General features: G+C 38.3%; 1 protein-coding gene across 2 annotated transcripts; it reads left to right on the top strand.

Annotated features, from left to right (window-relative positions):
* Positions 1 to 4,403: 4,403 nt before the first annotated feature.
* On the top strand, positions 4,404 to 22,683 carry elovl6 (ELOVL fatty acid elongase 6). 2 transcript variants are annotated; one of them, XM_032555073.1, is made up of 4 exons: positions 4,404 to 4,657; positions 19,976 to 20,107; positions 20,499 to 20,650; positions 21,020 to 22,683. In XM_032555073.1, exons 1-4 carry the CDS (start codon positions 4,575 to 4,577, stop codon positions 21,460 to 21,462), a joined length of 810 nt encoding a protein of 269 aa, XP_032410964.1. In that variant the 5' UTR covers positions 4,404 to 4,574; the 3' UTR covers positions 21,463 to 22,683. The 2 variants fall into 2 exon arrangements, with proteins under 2 accessions (XP_032410964.1, XP_032410965.1); XM_032555074.1 differs by lacking the exon at positions 4,404 to 4,657 and adding an exon at positions 10,957 to 10,961 and having other exon boundaries at positions 19,951 to 20,107.
* The last annotated feature ends 2,363 nt before the right edge of the window (positions 22,684 to 25,046 follow it).

A 25,046-nucleotide genomic window follows, 5' to 3' on the forward strand; every position in this document is an offset into this window, starting at 1 on the left:
TCTATCTATCTATCTATCTATCTATCTATCTATCTATCTATCTATCTATCTATCTATCTATCTATCTATCTATCTATCTATCTATCTATCTATCTATCTATCTATCTATCTATCTATCTATCTATCTATCTATCTATCTATCTATCTATCTATCTATCTCCATTGTCTGTTATTACTGAGTCTTTTTTTTGTTATGCAAAATTGAAAACTGAATCACTCCCATTTCTCCGATGATGTTGTCCTCTGAGAATCTTGGAAGAGAAACTGGGAGTGGTGACTAACTGGTCTTTTATGGGGTAAATTGAGTTGGGTGGATCTCCCAAGTTTTCTAAACTGACACATTCAGGAGCCCATTTCAGCTTTGCTAAAACTGGAGAATTAGTGTGAAAGAGAACCAGCTCACCAGCTGAAAATGTAACAAATGTTGCAGTTTTGGTCCTCAATCAAACTGAGTTTACTGAACTGTCGGGTGGGAAAACATCCATAAAGACAAACTGACTTGTTGGTTGGTAGGTGATCAAATATTTACAGTATTTCATGCTACAAATACAAATTAATTATTAAAAAAATCATGCAGTGATTTTTATGGAGCTGCGCCTACAATAAAAATAACAAATCTTTCTATTCTTTGTGTTTTGTAAGAGGGCAAAGTTGAAAACTTGGTGGAGTGTCCAATACTTATTCCACCAACATACTGTATATCCAGATTGTTTTTTCGGTGGAGTATTGGTGATAATTAGGACTTTACTGTGTCACTGTATTAAAAGACACATGAAAGGAGAAAGTGCACATGTGTCAATTTAATAATTTCTGTTTAAAGCATTGATCAAATTTAAAACAGTTTGTGGTGAGCTTGTTGTACGTAGCCCTAGTATCTGGGTGAGAGGTTGATTGGGTGGTGCCATAGTGGCTCACACCACCTATTATCTGTTAGTCAGATCGAGGAAGGTCTGTTACCTTGGCAAGCTGATATAATCAGCAGATATTCAAAGTATTGGATCAGGTCAAAGTCCTGATTTACTAGTTGGAAGTCTTTCATCAAAAACAGAATACATGAAACCTCAGGAAATATGTCTCTTTGTTTAATTTGCTGTTAGATAATTTTTCTTACTAAGATAAGAAGAGATAATGAAGCATTCCAGTAGTAAGGAGGTGAGATATGACTGCTGCTACTTATATGTAATATCATGTAATTTTACCTGTGCTATGCAATGCTTTGTGGAAAAGCTGCTTTATGAATAAACTTTACTTCCTTACTGATTCCGTTATAAAAACAGAATCTGACTCTCAAAACCAAATTTATGCAAATCAAGAGAACAGCAACTACCTGGGCTTCTTTGATTGGCTTTAAAAATGACAAAGTATACTGTGGACTTTCTTGTGAAGATTAAAGGGTCCACAACAAAAAAAAAAAAAAATTTGTAAACATATCACAGAGACAATTTATTTTTACTTTGAATGCCTGAAACCTAGCTGTAATTATATGTATTTTTAAAAATCAGTTGTGTGCGATCAAAAATATTTTTTGTGTGTGTTTGGACATTTACCAACACTAACTGCTTCAAAATGTCCAGATAGATTCACATTCCAAGAAGGTGACACCTGTGGTATGAACACATGAGACACAATGACGCTGCTCAGTCATTTAGTCCAGCAGTTTTTCCTGGCAGTAAAAATGCTTGCTTATGTGATCAATCTGATCTTGGTCATTTGTTCTCAGGCTGCCTGGTGACAAACTGTTTGCTGTTGATTGGTTGACTAATCCTGGAAGCAAACATACTGAATCTTAAAATCATTCAAACCTTTGTTTTACCAGGCAATACAGTGACCCTGGCTATTCACAGGTTAGTATTTGTAGATTCACCTACTTAATGCCTAAAGTACTAAATACTTTAGGTATTTAATACTTTAATACCTAAAGTAATAAAAAAAATCAGCTTTTGAAGTTGAAATACCTAGACACAGTGCTACATATTGCCACTTTTTCTTGGCTCTGATAGGCTGTGCTCCCAAAAGCAAAGATAAGAAAGTCTTTGGATGTTAGCTTCTATCGTAGTGCCAAGATGGCTTCTGCTGTATGTATTAACAGATAATAAGATATTTGATGTTTGTACTTTTAACACAGGCAGTTTTAGGGATCTTCAGGGGGTTCCAGTATTTTTGGATTTTAGCTATTCAAGGTTGGTTGTGGTGCCAAACTGCCATGAAACCACCGTCCACTGGATGTTTTCATTTACAGGCATGAATGAGGGGCCCTTAATAAAAAGTTGGACATGGATCAAAGTAACACATTAAATTCTATCTATTGTGGTGGTTCTAGTGACAAAAAATTGTTCTGAATCTTTTTTATTTCTCCTCTCCTTCCCGTCTTACTGGTATTTATATGTGAGTAGAATAAATGCAACTGTTTATTACATTAATGCATAGCTCTAGTAGAATGTTTTTATCATCAGGTTTTAATCTTAGTGCTCATTCTCAATCAATCTAATTTCCTGAGAAGTATATAGACAACTTCTGATTCTTCTTTCATGCAAAAGCAATTCACCTCTCACAGTGATTGTGAAAATATCCAGAGTAACTGATTTATGATAGATATTATAAGATAAGATAAGATAATTCTATTATTCTCCCATAGGAGAAATTTGTCTTGGAAGCATACACTGAAATAGATTAGTTCAAACACTTCTGCCTCAGATCATAGAACTGGGAGTCCAGAACGCACTTGTCCTATTTAGTTTGTGAAAACTGCAGATTGACAATAAGGTTTATGCTCAACAATTCCTGATGGCTCAGTCAGGTTAGTCTTAGAACTTTTCACCACATGTTGAGACTCACATGTCTGAACATTTTGGTCTTTTTGTTCATTTCTTTATATGGTCATTTTTTTGGTTCATATGTTTCTGAGACAGGTTTCGTGGTTACCCCTTTCTTCCCTGCTACTTCAGTACAAACTGATATAATCACATTTCACTGTAGCTGTGATTATAAATTACATCATTTCAAAGACTTGTCAGATTATGTTGAGTTATGAACAGACATGATAAGTGAACATGAACCAATGCTTCTATACCGCAGAGCAGCAACACATTGTAGTTTACCATCAGTGTGTGAGTGGGTGAATGGCAGGGTGTGAGTTTTTATTGGCTAGGTACACTCATGACACCATCACCATTTTATCTCAGGACCAAAACAAAGGAACCAATCAAAATCACCTATACACTAACTCTAAAATGTTTAAAATCAGCAGTTAACATGTAGTTTGTCCTCTGGGAGGAAAACAAGGTTCCTGCAGAACACAGGCAAATAGCAACATGCAAATTCACACAGGGAGGATTCAAATCAGCAACCTTCTTGCTGTGTAATTAATTATGATAGAGGATAACTCCCTCTAATAAAATAAAAATGGACTCTTAAATCATAAGATAATAGCTGAACCTGTTGAACCTGAGGGAAAATCAGGGCTAGATATTGGTTAAAGGGCAGCACTTTTATTTCAGCTTGACTTTTTCTTATCTAGTCAACATTTTTAACATTGAACTGAGCAAACAAAGCAGAAAAAAAAGAGAAGCGAGATATCTTTAATAATTTATAATTTATTAAACTGAACACATTTTAATGTCAGGCAAAGATAAGCATAATAAATACAAACTGCTCTTCCCAGACTATGATTTAATTTACTGAGGGGAAATAAAAAGCTGTGCAAACTAACCTTGACCAATGAGAATTAAATAATTGTAACCTAAACATGATGACCGAAACAGTATTTTGTCTTTTCTTTAGAAAGTGTATTGGATCTTGTTTTTACCGCCGCGCCTCCCAACTCAACGTTTACACCCCAACGTGAAATGACTGCAAACAGAAACTCAGTTATTCAACTGTCTGAACATTTTACAGGATCTTTTCTGGATGGCAGGTCATCAACAAAACACTTGTCCTTTCCTTCTTCTTTTCCAGCAGTAACTGTACAATGCATACATAAAAGCACCTGACCAAAGGTGCTGGAATTCCTCTTGGGTTGCTAGGTAACGGCTCAACGCCCGTTGACTGTGCCTTAACAGTAATGGTGCGCCCACCATTTCAGCTTCCCAAGCTGCATTTTGTTTGGAAATTTTGGATATGCTGTTAGGAAATATCTGAGAATACTGAACAGTCTGTAGCTTAATGTTTTTGACTACTATGAAGCTGAACTTGTTAGACTGATAGTCTACGGGAGGAGTTGAGTTATTTCAGGGGAACCTGGCGGACCCTCAGAAGCAGCTGGGTTTGCTGATGCCTCGGGCCTTTGACAACAGAAACAACACCGTTGAAAAGTTGAATTGTACTGATAGCAGCATGTGAAACGACGGCGCTAGGACCCGTAGTCCTCATTCCTTCAGGAAGAGGGTGTTGGCTCCGTCAGCCGGTGGCGGAGGAGGAGAGAGCGGGGAGGGACTGCCGAGGTGCTGCTGAAAGCGGCGTGAGCGATGCGAGTCCGGGGCTGAGGAGGACAGAGAACAGGAGCAGAGCCAGCAGAAAGCATCCAGTCCGAGTGTCGCTTTGTTCCACAACCTGACAGAAGCCGAACACGGAGAGCCATGTCGGTTTTAGCTCTACAAGAATATGAATTTGAGAGGCAGTTCAACGAGGAGGAAGCCATCCGATGGATGCAGGAGAACTGGTAAGGCTAGCTCCCTCCCTAACGTTAGCGCCTCGTTTTTAATCCCGCCTAACAGTTACTGTCACCGGCGTTGGATCGGGGATTCAGCTCGGTGACCTGCTGCTAAATTTGAACCGTGTAACAGCATCAGCTTTGCTCACTGGGATTAAAGCGGTTATATCATGCTCCCTGTCAGTATATAAACTGAAAAGGAAGCAAATAATCACACAGGCCTTCAGAAAATGAGACTAAAAACAGCTGAAAACCGGCTGCTGCTGTTTATCTTCCTTTTCAGTGACGATTTGTCCTTGACGTCCTGCCATTTATACTCCATCATCATCATCATGGTTTCGTAAAGGTCATCCATCCTCCAGCTGCCTCATCCATTCAGTCAGTGGGCCAGTAGTTTATTAAGCCAAGCCTGGCCATATGCTGACACACCACACACTCCCCAGTCTGCCTCAGGGCGTCCGATTCTTACCAAACATCACATTTAGAAGCTTTTACTGCACAACAACAAAGCAAAAACGATTGTTTACATCAATATTATTGCAAACCTCATCCCTTCTTGGTCAAAAAGAAGGGATGAAGGGTTTGTTCTCAAACAAACATGCAAGTGTTTGTTTAAGAAGGGATGACTTGTGGGCCACAACCGAAAAAAGCAAATTAAACAGAAGATAAATAATGTCTTAAAGCTTTAGTATCTCAAACTGAGGTGCGTGTACCACCAGTGGTACATGGACTGCCTGTTAGAGGTACTCAGATGAAATGTGGGTGTTATATTATTACTCATATGGTCTGGTTAGTTAAATATGACCTACAATGCTTAGGGTAGGTCACTAAACATGTTCATTACATTTTTGCACAAAATCATTCTTAGATAATGAGATTTCAGTCTGATCAGACATTTTGAACTCCTTTCAGAATTAGCAGCTTTATATCCAAATACCCTGCTGCTGATCATGGCCCCCCATCACAATGTTTAAAGAAAATGGCTGCAAACAGATGTGCAATTATACAACCTCTGACCCAAACAGACTCAAAAGCAGAAGCAGAGCCTCCTGCACAACCAACAAGAATGTATCAACTTCTGAATGGTAAGTCAACAACAAAACTTTTCATTTCCAGCAGCCATTGTACAGCTCATACAGCAATAAAACCAGCTGACCAAATTGTGCTGGAGCTTCTTGGGTTGCTAGGAGAGGGGCTGGCTCGTTGAGGTTGCCAGGTAACGGTGCAGTGCTAACCAATTGTGACTTAACAATCAGGAGATTTTTTAACTTTCTAGAAACAAAAAAACATTTACCTATTTTCCATAATCGGCTGGGTGTTTGTTTAAGCTCTGGGCTGTTGTTACAAACAGATGAAACCCAAATGGAAGTACAGAATCACAGAAAATATGAATTTTGCTTAATAGATCCTATTTACAGAATAATAAACTATTTATGCCCGATAAACTTCAATTTCACAATTTCAATTAAATTTAACATAAGCTGCTGAATATTGTGAAATGTGAGGATTTGGTTAAACCATTTCTGGTTTTCTAATAGAATAGAAAAGAAATATCCTTTAATGTCCATCGATGGAGAATTTGTTGTGCATCAGCAGCAAATTGACAGGAAGAATTCAGATACATATTTAGTAAAGGTAACAAAAAATGGAAGAAACTTTACAGTAAGAAAAAACTGTTCAATTCTTAAAAATAGCATAATTCAAGTTCTAAGAAATGCTGAACTTTCCCACATGGATGAAGGAACTTTCTGTTAATTTTTCCAACTTTACACTTTTACATTTCAACATTTCAGAATTAAAATATATATTTTGCAATCAAAAGGTTTGTATTGTTGATGTTAAAACACAACATACTGACAAAGTCTAACTCCTGTTGCAGCTCTGCTTTAGAATGGCAGTTACTATATTGGGACTTGGAAAAACTTAACTGCCTAATGTCAAAGTCTTTCAGCTTCTGCTAATGAGTTATTGTTAATGATTAATAATTAGTTAATATTAATGCAATTTTTATGTGACAAAATAAATAATAGCCTATTTCTAAAAAAATACATATTGTTATTAACATATAGAAGATAATCTATTGTGCTTCTCATTTCCCTGATGATGAATTTTAGCAGAAACTAAAGCTATGATGAGTGATTGTTTGCCCAGGGCGACGTCTGCCAGGCTTTTGCACAACCTACAACATTGATAAGCCCCGATGTTCAACTGTCACTTTTGATTTTAAGCAAATATTGCTGAGCAGCTGTGTGCGTTTTTATGTAGGTCATGTGCAGGTCCATCCAAGCGTCCTCTGCTTTGACTCACTGGGGGGTCAGTTATGTCCAAACCAGGTTGAACAAAGAACTGACTTCGAGCAAAACTAAGCAAGCTGTGTGTAAAGTTGGAGTGTAAGCTTCATTAAAGATGCTGCAGGGTTTCTGGGAAGGCAGGATGTGTGAGGAGAAGTTGTTCATTTAGAGTCTGTCTGGTCTTACTCAGAGGTGACTGCAGAAAACAGCCACATTTCAAACAAATTCAACCTAACCAGACCTCCTGAAGCCCTGGTTTGGACAGTTCTGTCCTTATTCATTTAGATGTGTGTGTGGGTGTGTGTGTGTGTGAGAAATAGAGAGAGAGACAGGCAGGCTGGAGCTGTCCATACCCTGGTACTGACAGCTGACCAATCACAATCATCTTCTGATGTCTGCTGACAGAGCATTAACCAATCACGTTGCGGCTGCTCTGTGCCCACGCCTTGTGTCGTTTGTGTAGTAGGAAGGAGACTGGAGCGGGTCGGCGCACATGGCCTCAGAGGCAGCAAGGGCAGAAAAATGAGATGAGATTGCTAATTAGCTACATTCACAATGTAAATTGGAACTGATTGTGACATATTTTATATCACTGAAGGGTGAGGTTCATGAAGAGAAATGTAATGGTGTGTATTGTTGAAGAATAAGACAGCAAAGCAGTTGATTACGGTTTAATTTAACACAATAGATCCTAATTTTGCTCCTTGTGAACGTGAAGTTACCGTTGTGGTTTTATTTATTTTAATATGGATTAAGCACACTAAACCAACCCTCAAATGAATTCTGATTTATATCCAGAACCTGTTTAGGTGTGATCTAGATATGTAAATAAAAACATGAGTATATTTCCCTGTTTAGCTGTTCAACCTTGTGGATTTGATTGTTCGTATAGTTGGACTGAAGATCCTGTTTCTGTTTCTGGTCTCATTCTGGCAATTCTGCATTTCTTCTTGTTTTGAGATTTCAAAACAAGAAGATGGATTAAAAACGAAAAATTCAATGTTTTTCTTTTTAATCCATCCTGACTTTCATTAAACATCAAAATGTTATTGAAATCAGCATGTCAGACTTTTTCAAACATGGGTGATCGACCAGAAATCTGCTATCGGTGCACCATTAATTTGTGAATAAGAGCAATGTGTTCATTTTTAATATATCATGTTGTAAATAATTGTTTCATAATGAGCAATTAACTTTCAATCATAAATTCAAAAATGAAAGAAAATACATAAAAAATACCAGTTGAGACATGTAACATTTGACCTATTTATACTATTAAAACTTTATTATAGTGTTTTACACTGTAACAGAAAAGCCAAAGTAATTATTTTAGTTATAGCTCAAAACTCTAAAATGTGTTACAAAACCAATCAATAAGTGAAATATAATATCCTGTAGAAAACTCATCACCCCAAATAGTTGATGTATAGCTCAACTAGTTCCTCTGACAAATACATAAGTTTATTAAAAAAAAATTAAAGCTACTCAACCCTAAATTTTCTTAAATATTTTGGTATTGTGTATGTTTTTTTTTATGCTTCACATAAAGCAATCAAACTTGTAGAAATTTAAAGACGTTTCTCAGGCAGGGCTGAATGGAGACTGACAGCTCAGCGGCGTAAAGCAGGCTGCTGGATTGAGTAAATATGGGTCGCCTCGCCGCGCCACGCTAACATTACTCCCCTTCCTGCTGCAGCCGCTATGGAGGTTTGTTCCAACCTGATGCTGCTAATGAACTCCAGGTCATTAGATCAAAACTAATCAGTAAGTGCAGTGACTGAATAAACTGATAAGATGTTACACATCTGTATAAAAAGCCTTCATAAATATTTGCATTTCTTTGTACTTGCTCTTATCGCTGTTTCACTGCTATTTTAGGAGCTCCAGCATCACATTGTACCTTGGTCATCAGAGTCATTGCATAAACAGAACTTGTTACGCATCAGTTAGGACAGCACACACCAAAACCTTATTCAGTCTGGAGAACTGCTTCATCACAGTTTAAATTAGAAACTGGTTCTAATTTAAAGGTATTTTTGCATCAGTGGTAAAAGACTAAAGGTAGTCTTCTATTCTTCAGTTTTTAACCATATAAATGTGTTTTAAATCCCAGCAGTGTTTATAAAAGTGAGTAAAGATCAAACATCCCTCATAGCTTTTATTTCCATGTATGCAAATGCATTGAGAGCACTGCTGGTGTTATTCCAAACCAAAACACCAAAAGAAATTCATTTTCTGACTCCACAGAAAGGGAGAAAAAATTAATATCAGGCTGTTCATAAATATTTTTTTTACAAACTCAAACATTTACTCTATAAACAGAAAAGTGCTTGAAGATTGTTGTACGTTTTCCTGTGAATTCCTGAACTGTCTGTGAGAACTGTCTGTGTTGCTTGGAGTCGACCAACTTCCAGCACCTGAGCAGGTGAATGGCCCATGACCCAGTTTCTCTGGTTTGCTCGGTTTTGCAGGATGTTTGATGTCACCTCACAAACTTCTCTTGCTTAGAATGAAAAAAGTAGAATTTTGGAAAAATAAAATATATTTTGTAAGATCCTATATACGTAGTGTAGGAAACATCTTCATAACATACACCACTGCGCTTGAGGTTGATTTTCGCTTTAATTCAACTCCAGTCCATTTGTTTAGAAAGTCCGGTTCATTTGGAGATGTGTGAATGTGTAATCAAACTCTGATCCAGACCAAAAGACCGAACTCCAGTCCATCTACAAACCTCTATCGGGCTTTGATTGAAGTGAATCCTGGTGTGGTTTGATGCATATGTGAACGCCAAGCGGACCAGAAATCGCTCCAAAAGCAGGAAATGGACTACGGCGCAGAGCATTCTGGGTAAACACAATCAGAACAAATGGGAGAAAAATGGCTTTAGGTCTTTTACCAAAGACAAAAGAGAAATCCTACGACCGTTAAAATCTGATTCCACTCCGATGTTTATATGTTGTGAAGAAGGAAGTTGTGTGCTTTTTCTTCTTCAGAGGTTTTTGTGTCGTTTCCTTCAGTGGTTCTTGGTGCAGGCCAAGAGGGGAACCTGTTTATAAAAAGCTTCTGGATCGTTTGACAGTGGAGTGTGAAAGAGAACTGCAGCAGAACCGAGCCTTCCACATGTGTGTGAAGAACCTTTAAAGGGTTCTGTGGGGCCATCTGAGAAACTTTAGATCATCGTAGAATAATCTCTCTTTCATCAGTTCATCAAATGTTGCTCTGTCTCTTTACTTAGGGTTCTTTTTACGTCTGCTTCACATGTCATTTTTTATTATAGGACTCTGTAGGCGCTTCATGTCAGCTGCTCAGGTGTCTTTTAACTGTAACAGTACTCACAGGTGATGGCATTTCCCTTTAAAATAAAGAGAAAGATGTGTTGCTAATCTTTATGAGAACATGCTGAAATTGGGATGAAAATCTTTACTTTCTGCATATGGCTTAATGGAACGAAGTGATGTTAGATTGCTTTACTTTGCAGCATACAGCAGCTTTAGCATTCCATGTTACAGTAATGATAAGCACAAAAATAACAGCATGTTTTTGATGTCAGAGATAAAACCTGCATGATAATAAAGCACCAGAGGGAGCAGAATTTCTTCACATTTATAGTTCTCCAGTGAAACGGGCTGATTTTCCAGCTGTGTATCAAACATCTGCATCCTGCTGACTCACTCCTCCAGCCTGCAGACGTCACCATCCCTCCTTAGCATGCAGGTTGTTTCAACCTTTGTTTCAAATCGGGTTCAGAAAAGCCTCTCATGGTGCTGACTGCTTCTCTCAGGTCTTTGAACTTCAGATGGATCCCTGGTGGCTGTATCGCTGCTTACTGCTAACTGCTAACGTAAGAGTCCCAAAAATACATCAGAGGATGAAGAATGAGCTTTGTTATGATCTGCATTTACATTTCCATATTCCCTGCTGGAAGAACAGAACAACATTTACATGGCAGAATCAGGACAGGTTCAGCACTTCTTAAACACTGTCCTTCTGACGATTCACTTTGGGGGGGTGTGTTCTTCGTGGGGGGTCAGGTTTCTGGGACTAGATGGTTCAGGAGATAGCTGTCTTTCCTCTGAGTTTCACATTACTCTTTCATGAAGAAGAGTCGAGCCGTGTGAGTTTTCCAGACTGGCCTTGACCTCTTAAGTGTTTTTCAGAAAACATTAATTCATGTTTTCATGAAATTAGCACTTCTCATGTTATATGTTTCAATATTTTTGGACTGTATAGACTTTTTAGTTTCCACCAAGTCAAATATCTTACAAAGGAGTGCAAGTTAAATATATTCGCACCTCTTTCCCAAGAACACATTTAGACATTTCAGTTTATTTATTGAGATATATGTGATAAACATACATAATGCACTGCATTTTTTTGATCAGGAAGTAAAATGATACCTGGTCTTCAGTCCTTTTCGTTTCTTTGTTAAAATCTGAAAAGTGTGGCATGCTTTTCTATTCTGCTTGCGTCAGTGCAAGTAGAATATAGAACCACCTTTTGTTGCAGTCACACTGTTTGTCTCCACCAGCTGTAAACATCTGCAGAGTGAATCTTTGCTCAGGTTCTTCCATATTAGATGGAAAACGTCTGTAAACATCAATTTCAAGTGTTACTACAGATTCTCAGTTGTAGTGATGTCTAGACTTTGACTAGGCCATTTGTAAACATGAATCTCTGGCTGCTCCACCCGAGGTTTAGATGTTTGTTCTGGTGTTAAACTTGCAGCTTAGCGCTGTTGTTTCTACGGTTTTGTGTTACTGGAGCGACACGCAGTGATACTGATTGGGGTTGACCTTGCTAACCCAGAATCCACCACAGGCTCGGCTTCAGGTCCACTGCTCTCTTCATCATCATCATCATTACCGTCGTTGGCGTCAGAAATAGAGAAGTGTCTCAGGAATGAAGGTCTGCCTGAAGTATCGCTGCACTCTGCTGTCACTTTTTATTAGGCTGGAGAAGAAATGCTTTGATTTAAGTAAAGAGAGAGAGAGTGGTGAAGTTTGTGTGTATTTATTCAGGAAGCATGGCGGTGACAAGATTAGAGGTGGCAGTGTGTTGTAGCAGGATGCAGACATGGCAACTTAAAGATCCATTATTAAGCAGCCAGGGTTTGTGGACATAACTGTAAATGAATGCAGGATAACAGGTTTTTCTGAGCTGCCTCTCTGTTTTCTGTTGAGTGACTGACTTTAAAAGCAGGTTTCAGTTCCATGGATCTGTGGAACTGACCTGAATTGACATACTTTTTGCACACCGTGGCATATCCATAAGCGACGCTGTGTTGAGTCTGCTCACCATGACGGCCATGCAGCCTCATCCTCAGGCTGAAAACAGAATTACATCATAACTCCAGCTAATACACATCCAAATTACCCAGCAGCTTTAAACGACGCTGTCAGTGGGGGATGAGAAACAGTTTATGTTTCTCATCATAAACTGCAAGAGTTACAGCATATGTAATGTTTAGATTTGTTAATACTGTAATGACTGCAGAATCCCTTATAACAATCCTACATTGTCTTGCATTCCAGTTATTTCTGCCATGATTTATGACCTTTAAAGTGCAGATTACATGATTTGTGCTTGAAAAGTGCAATTTTAGTTTCTTCTAATAATTCAGCCCTCTGCTGATTCTGTTAGTCCTCCATGCTGATCCCTCCCAAAGAGCTCTGACTGCGTTGTTTTTCACTTGTGCTGCCCCCAGCTACTTTGAAGAACCGCAGATTCAAGCTTATTCCCACAACCCTCCAATGCACATATTTACCCAGGTAGTCAGCATTTAAACAGAAGTCCTGCTTGCAATGCTTGTTTTTGATTTTAATATTTGTGTTAAAATTAGTCTTTTTGTATGTTGAAGCTGAGCTTTTTTTTTTTTTTTTTTTTTACCAGTTATTTGTTCATTCTTACATTGTGTGTGTATTGTGAGACAGTTATTTTTTGTTTTTAAGCATATGCACTGACTGAGGGCACCTTTTAAATTTTGTTGTCCTTGTGACAATGACAATAAAGATTTATCTTATCTATCTTAGCTAACAGATGTGACAAAAGTAGGAGAATAATGAAACACTAACTGTAAAACATTTCTTTATATAAACATGAAGATTTTTCTTCTTTTTCAAAATGTTAATAGTAAATCTTGTTTTCTTATGTAAGGGCATGTAGAAAAATATATATGTAGTAAAGTGAGGAAATTCAGTCTAGAACATACCTGAAAGTTGTCAGAGCAATGATTTTAGTTTCAAATACCGAGCTCTGAAAGTGACTTTGAAAGCAAAGTCACTGACCATGGTTATGATTCAGACTTCAAACCATGCTGTGATTGTGCAAGTTTTACTTCTTTCCCTAAAATCAGTCTGTCATGCTCATAAAACTCTAAAACTCCATACACAGTTATATTTCCCACAATGAGTTTATTAGTCATAAAGAGTAAAAATTACACTGCAGTCACACGCTGTCCTTCATTTGGCTCAGATATGAAGAAAAAATGAGTTGTAGATGAAGGTCTGCAGGCACTTTGTACTGTTAGAAGACACAAACGTAAAACCCTTTGTTCAAGAAAGTGTTTTCTTACCAGATTAACTTTATGTTCACAAACAACAGCAGTGGTAGTCTGGCTGTTCATTCCCTGTTTGTGCTGTCACTTTAATTTCAAGGTTCCAGTTATTTTCTAATCTTGAGACAAAAAATATTTGTCTACAAGAAGACAACAGGAAATCTCTTTAAACCTTCTGAGTCTAGGGATAGTGAAATCTCTGCGTTAGCTTCGGTATCTGCTGATGTCAGTTTTTTTTTTTTTTTTACATGTCAATTCAATAAGTAAAACTTGGTTTATGTTAAAAGCTGAGGTTTATTTCCGTCTCGTTTCTGTGTGTATTTCTAGAGAGCGGGTTGGTCATGTGACTGTGATGATGATGCAATGCAAGATTGTGAGAAGTAATGTCAGTGATGTGATCCTTAAAGTTGTTAGGCAATAGAAATATGCATAATAGCTATAAATATTGGTTTGTATGGCTCTAAAAGAGGGGGAAAAAAATCTAATATAGAAAAATATCCTGGATGTTTGAAGTGAAACGAAAAATCGACGCCTGTTTTTGATCAGTTATTTTCAGACGCTGCATTCGCATCGTGACCGACTGTGTTAGACGCTCATCTTAGTTTACTGAGATGTGACGGAGCGTTTACAGGAAAAGCTGCGTACTGGTGCAATATTTGTCACCTTCTGCACAGCTGGGACCTGAGAGCAGGAGGAACAAACTTCTCACTGCCAGCTGATCGATGTTCAAACTTATTGTGGGACACTAAACACCTCCGGTGAAGAGTTTTTTTCCCAGCGTTAGAGCATATAAAAAGACATGACATCATCTAAGAAAAACGAATGAACTTCATAACCCAGAAAAACTAGATCCACAGATAAGTGATGAAGGTGGTTATTCAGGTGAGGCTTGTGAAGGAAAAAGTCTGTAGATTCCTGTGAGCTGCTGTTGCTTCAGGGCTTTAGCCAGAAGGCAGCAGCAGCAGCAGCACCTTCTCTTGCCCAACCGTCTCTACCAGCTTGTCAGCTTTGACTTTGCCTTTAGGTTGTTTTTTTCCTTTTTATTTTTTTCTGACAGCAGAAAAATCTGTCTTCTAAATATACCTCAGTAGAGCCTGAATATCAACTACTGTGGCTTGTATTAACATTGGAAAGCAAAAGGTGGTGATCAGATGTTCAAAATCTAAAAGCAAGTATTTTAGATTTAAAGTCATTGATACTAACATATTCTCCTCAGCTCAGTCAAGACAGAACTGAAGGTAAACCTACAATGAAGTCTGAACCATGAGAATGAACTCTTTAGATCAGGGGCGTCCAAACTTTTTGTCTTTTGGGTCAAAATTCTCCAGTGAATTTTATACCTGCTCAGCAATAAATTAAGCATGCAGTGTTTTAATAAAACAAAGTAGTTGGAGGTTTTGTAGAAAAGGGATCTTTAAATCATCCAAAATGTATGATGGGTTTTTGCTTTATTAAAGAAAAGTTTCCAGTTTGTAAATTCTTTTGGGCTCAACTGGAACAAAATGCAGATAAATGTTTTCAGCACTAAGAACATGATCTGGGTCAGTGCTGTATTTATCCAAGTTTAATAGATTAATTAAAAGCAGATGTGAGTTCACCAAAGTCTGTTTCTGAGTAGAACTGTGGATAGTCGTGGTCCTGTATATTGTGCAGTTATTGCAACAAGATTTTATTTGTCTGTAATAATTTTGCCCTAATGAAAAATAAGAAGTCTTGATCTGGATCAGCCGCTTCTGCTAGCGGTCCAAATTTGTATCATTCTTAATCTGAAGTTGGGGGCTGCATAAAATCAGACCCTAGACCGCAGTTTGAACAACCCGGTATTAGATTAAATTAAAGTCTTTACATTATATTTAGTCTTTAGTCTAAATATTACCAAAAACAGATGTTATGACCTGAGGAACATCAACAGAGTTTGACCGTTCCTGTCTTGGTGCCCATTCACACACGCATTCAAACTCACGCACACACACCTTCACACACTATCACCTGCAGATCGAATTTCTGCAACGCTTCACTATAGGCTTCCTCCAAAGGATTTCTACTGTTACTCTAACATTCAGCTGCACTAGTGTTGACAAAGGTTAGAGCGCGCTCACATCAATACAAGACATCTGTCTCTGCATGTGACCTGCTTTCTGCTGCTCCATAAAGCCCAGAATGACTTGTGATAAATCTAAAGAAAGAAACTGTCCACTATGAGGCATTAATGTCCTACAACCGCCTGAAACCGTCTTGCTCCAAGCGCCACGCTCTTTATTAGCTATTAGCATTTTTGTAAATAAGATTTTAAATTCTCAATATTATTATTTGTTTTGCTTAGTATTTATATTGTGTTTATTCATTTGTGGAATTAGAATTTCAAAATTAATGCTTCTTGAATTTTATCATCTCTCTCTTCTATTACTGTATGTCATCATTTATAATCATCATTGGCTTTCCAGCAGAAAATGTCCTCAGTCCTTTTAACCAACATTTTCTCTGTTTCTGCCATTTATTTTTGGACTTTGCATCACTGAATGTGGATGAGAAGGGCTTTAGAAAAAAGACTGATGAAATTTTCATTCCAATCCAAATTTCTTTTAAATTTCTGTTTTGTTACACTGTTGGCCTGTGCTCTAGAGTTAATAAATATATATTTATGTGCCATTTGCTGATTTTATTATAATAACCTGAAGGAGAAATTCTTTCTGTTCCAGTATTTTTCTACCTTTGAGGATTTTTCATTTCTTTGACAACAGAAATGAAAGCTCCATCTCTGATGCTAAACGGGATCTGTCACACATGCATTCAAACTATGTGTGTGCGTGCTCAGGATCTGACTAGAAGGAAACTCAGTGTACTCAAGACTTAAAGCTGAGGCTACATAGCCACTGTTACCTTTGACCTTTGGCCTTGAATGGCATTTCCCTGCAGGAGAATACAAAGCTTGTTCCTCCTCTGCTGTATCTGCAGCTTCAGACAGTATGTAGGCCACTGTCTTGTGTGCCGATCTGTTCTGCCCCCTCCCTGTGTGGTTGGTTGAGGAACAGTGATGTCATTCTGCAGTCCTGTTGTCATTCTGTGAAAGCAGCTTCTTTAGACATCGACCGTGTTGCTTTGTCCTCTGCTCTGCAGAAGCAGCTCATGAGTTTATGGCTTTCCAACAGAAACGCTCCTGGAAGCATCTTAGTTGTTAAGCTAACAGAGTGATGTCTTACTGCCTTCAAAAGACGTGCAGATCTGACAAAACCTGGTGCTGTTGGTTGATCTGCAAGACAGAATCAGTTGTTTTACATGTTAAATGTGTCTCATGCTGCAGATCTGTAGGTTGCTTTGAAGGATGATTACATCAAATCATTCTCTCTGGTTTATTGGTTTACACATTTCTTAAATAGTTTGATCAGTTGATTATTTTTGTACAAACCATTTTCTTCTGTCATTTATTTATCAAACCTTACAGTATAGCACTGCAATTATTAATAGATCGGTTCATTTCTGTTTTTAAGTTGAGCCCAAAACAGAAATGAACCAATCCAAATTTTCTAGCTCATTTTTGATCTCCAGGGTTTGTAAAACAACAACCTGCTGCTACCAGTACTAAATTTTATTTAACAATCATAATATTGTTAAATATTTAAAAAAATTCCCTCTTTTAGCAGTGAATAATTATTTTTATCAGGATTATCAGATTACATCAAGAATGGAAAATGTATTTTGTCTTTAGCATCAGCTAGAAACACTGACACCTCTGCATCATTCTAGATAAAGAAGATCCTTAAATCTTTATTTACATACTAATATTTACAAATCCAGCAGATTCCAAGATTAAAAATAGTTGGAAGAATTCTCGAACAAGGCAGCTCAACCTTCCTGTTATCTGCTGAAGTCTTGCTCTTTCTCACAGCCTGAGTTAACCGTAGACATGGCAACAACATCCACACTAAAGAGTGGTGGTTGGTGTGTTTACTGACCAAAGAATGATTGGATTTTTGCAATACAAATTGGCTGGTCACCAGCCAGAGACACTCGAGCTGAAAATGGGTTGAGTCTGGTCTGTAGTCGATTTCACAGGGCATTTTGAGTACAAATGCCTTCAAATAAATTGTTGCTATGGAAACCTTCCTGTAGTTCTAAAACACTTCGCTTTTTTTTTACCTCCCTCCTGTAAACCTGATTCCTCGAGCCTTGTTTGTCCCAGTTCTAGTTGATTATTTTTAAAATTATTCCTCTGACTGAACATGTGGTCAGATTTAAGTAAATAGAAAAAATCTAATGTTTTTTTACTGAGGAAGATGATTGCTCTCATATAGCTTCCATATGACACGAAATGATCCTTCGTGTCACGTCATATTCATACTTCAGGGAAACAGGAAGTCATGGATTATTAATTAAGACATTTTTTGCAGTCAGAATGTGATTTTGTAAATAATTATTTCTTAAAAAGGGATTTTATTGTCACTCAATAAATAAAGTCAAATTATTGGTTCACATTTTTCAGAGTGAGATCATGTGGAAGCCATTACTGTAATGTCCTTTATGCATCCGATATACTCTAGAAATCAAGTAATATTTGTCATAATATGTGTCATATTAAAAATGACATTAAAAATAACTTTTCCATATTTTTTTTACTTTGTTTTTCTTCTCTGTTGTACAGTTTAGTTGAAATAAAAATGTGAACCATCTCAAAAATTTGATTGAGATTTACTTTTAGAGCTACTTATATTATTTTAATTTTAAAATGCTGTTTTTGAAAAGCATAATTCCTCAGTAACACAATAAAGAAAACATTTCAGCTATATTCTGAAGGATTAAGGAAAATTATCCAAAATAATCAACTGCAATATCAGGGACATAAAGCCTTCAGATCCAACGTTTTTAGCTCCCCTGCTTTGAACTAATGTCATTTTAGGACAGGGCTGATCTGGTTGGCATTTTCTTCGTTCCTCTCAGGATCCAGTCTGTCCACTCAGCCCACCTGTGCCGTGGGATTTGCTGAATGCTGGAGAACGCTCCGTTTTTTCTGTATCCAGTCAACAGACCAGAAGACTTTCCAATTCATGTGGAGCAGATCAGATCTCAGCAGCAACTGCTGCAGCCTGACAGCATTCAGTTACACCTGCAGCTGGACTCAGACTGTAATAATCGTAGGCAGGTGTGGGAGTGTCTCTGTCACTGTCAGACGACAACGTGTGTCTCTCTTCAGCAGTATTATGGGTCAACTGTATTTTATTCAACACAGAACAAAAGTCAGGGAATTGTCATAATTCTTTTAGCTTTACATCATGTTATAATGATGTGTATTGCTTTGATTATTTTAAAGCATGTTTGAAGAAACCTTGAATTTCTTATACAACCATTCAAAGGTGTTTTAACACTCCCACAATGTGCCACCTATTCCCACACAGCTGATCTCTGGAGCTGCAGTCTTAAAGCTTCTACCCCACAGAGCATCACTTCCCCACTCAGCTCCTCCAGACTAGCGGCAGCAGCAATTAGCAAACACCTGGTGGAACTGAGCTTAAAATGCAAACTATTTCTCAGTGCAGCCCTCCTAAGAACGGTGGCAAACATCATTATGGAAACACATTGTTGTCATGATGTACTGAAGGTGGAGTGTTGGAAAAGTAGGAGGTTCTTAAAGAGACGAAGGCCAATTTCAAAATGTTAGATATGGCTATGATGGGAAGTCAGATTTATTTTAAGTTATTTCTGATTCATTCAGCATGTCTTCAGGATCTTTTGAAACTTCATTCTGTGTCCAGAACTTTAAGATCAAATAATCAGCTGCTACTGAATGTTCCTCAAACTCAACTTAAGAGAAAAGGAGATCAGGCCTTCTCAGTCTCCTACTCTATGGAATCATCTACCTTTTCAGAGTGTTTTTTCTTTACTTATTATTACTCTTATTATTTTAACATTATACATATATTTTTTTCTTGTATTATTTTTCTTTTTCTTTTTATCAACTTCTTTTATTGTAATTTTTGTACAGCACTTTGATGCAGTTTTAAGCCTGTTTTTAAAGTGCGATATAAATACATTTGAATTAGACATTGACATTGACCTCGGGGTTGAAAAAGCGAAATAGTGGCTTTACACTTAAACCAATCAAAATTCTCGAATGAATTCATCACAGCAGCCAGCCAATCAAGAGTGTTGATCTCTTATGTGTGCTTGAAAATCTTGGCCATGCGGAGCCAAACTTTTGTTTTCGGTCAAAATGTTTTTCACAGACTTTGATGATAGCCAATCTAGATGTAGTTTGTGTCTTTTGTGTTCTGTTATTTTAGTGTAAACTGCTGCTTATGAACAAACTATGAAAATTATTAAATGCATTATAGTCAGCATCAAAGATGAATAGCTGCTCTTCATCTTTACCTTCTTTACTTTTCCTTTAGTTTCAGTGAACATTAAGTCCAAACACGAGCCTGTGGTTAACAGTGCTTTGGAACGATAAGAGCTTTCTTCAGCGATGTCTGTTGTTTATGCTGACAGGAAGAAGTCGTTCCTGTTCTCTGCGCTCTACGCTGCCTGCATCCTGGGAGGGCGTCATGTCATGAAGCAAAGGGAAAAGTTTGAGCTGCGGAAACCCCTGGTGCTGTGGTCGCTCACGCTCGCTGTGTTCAGGTGAGAGGTTGAAGCGCAGACGATGACTGGTTAAAGTATCTACAGTGTTTGGCCACATCACATTCCAGCTGATTTTAAGCAACAGATCAACACTATGTAATAGTAAGGACACAATACACCGATTCACTTTACAAATTTGGTCCTATTAAAAGTGACAAGAATTTAAAACACTTCATAATTATTCTCTGCTTCGTTTTTTTTTTTAATTTTCATAATCATAGGTGCAGGCGGTACTTTATGTAAAGTAGAAACAGTGAACAGCTACTTCTATCGACTTCACAGTAACATGAAAGTTTAAAGCCAATTATTATGCTTATGTATAAACCTTTATAGAGGAGGCAGAGCTTCATTTACCTGATTTGTTCACTCTTCATCATTTCTGTTGTCCCAGTATCTTTGGTGCCATCCGCACTGGGAGCTACATGATGTTCATCCTGATGAGCAAAGGGCTGAAACAGTCAGTTTGCGACCAGAGTTTCTACAACGGGCCAGTCAGCAAATTCTGGGCTTACGCCTTCGTCCTCAGCAAGGCTCCTGAACTGGGTGAGTCGAGACATGTCTGATGTTGTCTGACTGATGGGAGACATGCAGCGGTTGAGGTAGCAGTAGTTAAGTATTCTGCGGTTCTGAATAGCAAATTGAATTATAATGTAATTTTACATGAATGTTAAAGTTAAAGATGAGAGGATCTGTCTTAGATTGGATGAGAAAGTTTTTTGATCCAATTCCATTAAACTTTTTGATCACTCAACTTTGTTCAGTTTTTACCTGGAAAGCAGGAGCACCAAAACTCCTGTGAAACACTGGCGACCTGTCCAGGGCGTGCCCCACCTCTCGCCCTTTGAGCACGTTGTATCTCATCCTGAATGTTCTGCATTTCTGAAAATGATTGATAATCCCGTCTCTCTGCAGGTGACACTCTCTTCATTGTCTTGAGGAAGCAGAAGCTCATTTTCCTCCACTGGTACCACCACATCACCGTGCTGCTCTACTCCTGGTACTCCTACAAGGACATGGTGGCGGGCGGCGGTTGGTTCATGACCATGAACTACTTGGTCCACGCCGTCATGTATTCCTACTACGCGCTGCGGGCAGCTGGCTTCAAGGTTTCGCGCAAGTTCGCCATGTTCATCACTCTGACCCAGATCACCCAGATGCTGATGGGATGCGTGGTCAACTACCTGGTGTACTCCTGGATGCAGCAGGGTCAGGAGTGTCCATCCCACATGCAGAACATTGTGTGGTCCTCTCTGATGTACCTCAGCTACTTTGTGCTTTTTGTCCAGTTCTTTTTTGAAGCCTACATCGGCAAGTCCAACTCATCGGCCAAGACTGATGTCAAGAAGAGCGAGTAGAGAGGAATGCCAAAAGCTTGGGATGCAGGGAGATAATTTAATAAAAGAATAAAAGGGAAGCGCAGGGACCAGTGGTGTGAGACAGGATTGGAATGGGATGAGAGAAATGTGTCATGGAGTCTGGGGTTGCTGGGATTATTGATGGGTTGGTGTGGGAGGTTGGGGGGAGGGAGGGGGTCATGAAATGATTGGTGTTTGTGCTTCAGGTTTACAACTTATTGAAGACCTAAAAAGGAGGTAATGTCTCCCTTGAGGGATACGGAGGAAGTAGCACCACCATGATCAGAAGCCATCATGAGTCATTCACCTGAACTCTAAAATTTTCCCCTATGAATTCACTTTTAAAATCCTTAAATATAACAACAAAAACAAGCTCATTCTAAACTTTTACAATAGTAAAACCATCAAATTCGTTAGAATATGTTTTATTTATTACCGACCAAAAAAAAAAGGTACTCGTAATGATCGATGGCCTCATCATTAATGTGAACCATCAGAGTTTTTGTCCGTTTCTTGTCTGTGTTTGTTGTTTCGCTTTAATCTGAGAACGAAAAGGTTCGAGACGCCGGTGAGCAAATGAAGCTGAAGTTTTAGCAGTTGATGTGAAGCGATGTGGTGAGGGGCGAACCCGTTGTTAATATAATGTGCATATCAAGATACAGTAGAAATGTTTAACATCTGCTCCAGTTTACAGTGTGGCTGATTTTCTTCCACAACAGTTGCCAATGAATACAAACCAGTAGGAAAGACAGATTGAAGCTGGCCTCACGGACTGAAGCCAGGCTGGGTTTGGATGAGATGCTGACCGTGTCCTGCTTCATCTCTGGTCTCAACTTTTCAGATGCACTGATTTCCGGACCCTTGTCTGTATTACAGGGTTCCTACCAGTGAGGAATACTAATCTGTTGGACACTGATACCTTAGCTGGAGTACAAACATACTTATGTTTAGCAAGAAAACAAACAAAAAAACATCATGCAAATTGTCAAAAATCTGCTGTATTGAAAAAAGGTATGTATCCTTAATGGTGTTTGTTGTGCTATTGTGCATTTGCACTATATCAATGTCAGAAAACAATTGTTGCTGAAAAACCCAATGTATGAAGAAAGTGTGCAAAAATGTGACATGCTTGTGGTGTTTTCTTTTCTGTGCCATCATGGCGTCACGCGTACATAACCCGTTTGTTGGTGCTGAAAGTAAAACAAATGAGTTTAAATGCAATCTGTCCAGTTTTTCTTGTTAAGACATTAAAAAAACAGAGGGGAGTTTTCTGTTTTGATTTAGACTTCCTCCACACGTAGCCGGCTATCTGACAAACCAAATAGATTTCTATGTGATTTGGCCTTTTATCCACATGTAACCTCACTAAAAATTATTAATCATAAAACATCCAGCCAAAGCGAAGATTGGCAATCTCTCATTTTTTGCTTTTTGTGTGGATATTAGAAACCGGAAATTTAAAGAAAAACGCACGACAATCTACAACAACATGTGGTCACATCTACACATCTGGTCATTGCTATTGTTCGACCATGCAGTGAAGGAAAGATGGCTGCTGTCAGAGAGGGGCTGATTTTTACATTAGTTATATCATAGAGTTTTTACTCTATAAGCCCATATGTTGAGTTGTAAAGGAGAACGAGAGCTTTGAGGTCAGCTGTTTTACACCAGCCATCCCTCCCAATTGAGGCTGAATGCCGTTCAATCTCCACATGCATCTATGTATTTGCTTTTACATGATTCCCAGTCAACAGAGACTTGTTTTATATTAACATTATATTCTAATACAGTATTTAAAAGTAATTCAACCGCTCTGTCCAGACAAATGGTGTCATGTTTAATTCTTAACAGGAACTTGGGGTTGTTTTGAAGGATTGTGATTGCCTGACATAGGTTTTACCTAGTTCCTATGGGCTTAGCATGTTTAATACAATGTTGAATGGAATAATTCAGAGTGTTTGTGTGGTTGAACACTTTTCTTAAACCGATTAAGTGTGGACGCGATTATTTTATAGAAACGAACATCTCCGCTATGTGGTTTTAAAAAGGCCTGGCCACGTGTGAACTAGGCCATAGAAACAAATTCCAGCTCTCCAGGCCTTTCTGGTGATGAACTGTGACCAAAAACATCATCCGGCAGAATTTGTGTTCAGAGGGGAGTGGCTTTCCCAATTAAGCAAATTAATTGATGAGTTACCATTTCTGCTAAAATTGAGGATATCAGTTGTATTCATTGAGCTGATCACAGTATTAACTGATGGCCTGATCCAGAAAAAGAAAAAAAAATGTTTACCATTAATTGAATTTATGCATTTTCTAGTCTATTGAAGGGTATATGTTCCAATCCTGGACGAGCCCCCACATACTCTTAAGGGCTAGTTGAAACCAGAATGACACCAGAACAGGGAAATGAATGGAAGAATGGCTATAGCAACTGTTTTAGGCAGGCTTGAGAAAACAGTGGTATGGTTAGCCCAACGCTATGTTAGCCCTTAGCCTGTGTTAGGCTAAGGATCATCTGGTTGCCCCGACAACTCAACACCGTTTCCTCAGGGTGAGAGCCTTTGGTTTTGCTCCAAGCAAATGCTAGCCAAGAGCATGTATAGTAGCATTGCACTTTGGTATTTCAGCCTCTCAAGCTGCATCTTCGTTCAAATAGATGTGCTGTATGAAAAGTGGATAGGAGTCCACTCATTATCTCCTTGAACTGTTTGTCTCTGCATTATAATCTTAGAGAATTTTTTAAGCAAGAGAAATCTGAAAAAATAACAAATCTTTAATAACTTTTTAGAAAAATAACCATAATTTTGGAAAGTGTGTCACAAAGCTGAAACTGGAGCTGGACAAAGCAAGCCAAGGGCAGACAAGTTCACAGAACACAAGATACTTCAAAGTGCATCTCAGGTTTTCAGTGTGTTGTTTCCAGAGGTCAAGAACAGAAACAAAATGCTGCCTCCTCATGTTCTCACTTTCTGCAAACACTAAGTTGGCAGGTCTGTCATGACTTGTGGGGTCTGTCAATATCTGTCAAGCAGCTCAGAGATACCATGCCGCCTTAAACCTTTTCAGGACAGAGATCATTCAATGCTTTACTGGCCAATAACAACATTCTAAAATTCATCCTTTTTCAAACAGAAAGCAAGCAGAGGAATATAAAGACTTTTCTTACATGATTCCTTTTCCAGGTGTTTCTGGCAGTGGTATTTGGATGTGCTTCACACACCTGATTGATTCAGGTGAGTCTTAGAAGAGTGCAGGAGAGATCGTAATGTTTTCGAGGAATTTTTCAAACTGATACAAGCAACAAATTTGGCACTTGGATAATTCTTAGGTATGACAATTTTGAAACAGCAAATTAACCATTTTTTAAGAAGGCTGCCAAATCTGATACATAAATAAAATATGCTCAGACCTGCCTGTTATAAATAATTCTGGCATCTAACTGTATATGCTTCATATCAAGCAATCTGTGAACAATGTGCTAACCAGAAACACAGAGTCCTGCTGACTGGGATGTCCAAAGGGTGGAGAGACATGGAAGGTCTAATGGATGACACCTCTGCCAAGGAGTCGCCATCAGCTGA

The sequence above is a fragment of the Xiphophorus hellerii genome, chromosome 23, assembly GCF_003331165.1.
Source record: "Xiphophorus hellerii strain 12219 chromosome 23, Xiphophorus_hellerii-4.1, whole genome shotgun sequence".
NCBI lineage: Eukaryota > Metazoa > Chordata > Actinopteri > Cyprinodontiformes > Poeciliidae > Xiphophorus > Xiphophorus hellerii.

What these genes read in the sequence shown, in the direction of transcription:
- elovl6 (XM_032555073.1), top strand. Translation starts at nt 4,575, where the DNA reads ATGTCGGTTTTAGCTCTACAAGAATATGAATTTGAGAGGCAGTTCAAC. An exon ending in CGATGGATGCAGGAGAACTG is followed by an intron (nt 4,658 to 19,975) that starts GTAAGGCTAGCT and finishes TTATGCTGACAG; the next exon opens with GAAGAAGTCGTTCCTGTTCT. An exon ending in CAGCAAGGCTCCTGAACTGG is followed by an intron (nt 20,651 to 21,019) that starts GTGAGTCGAGAC and finishes GTCTCTCTGCAG; the next exon opens with GTGACACTCTCTTCATTGTC.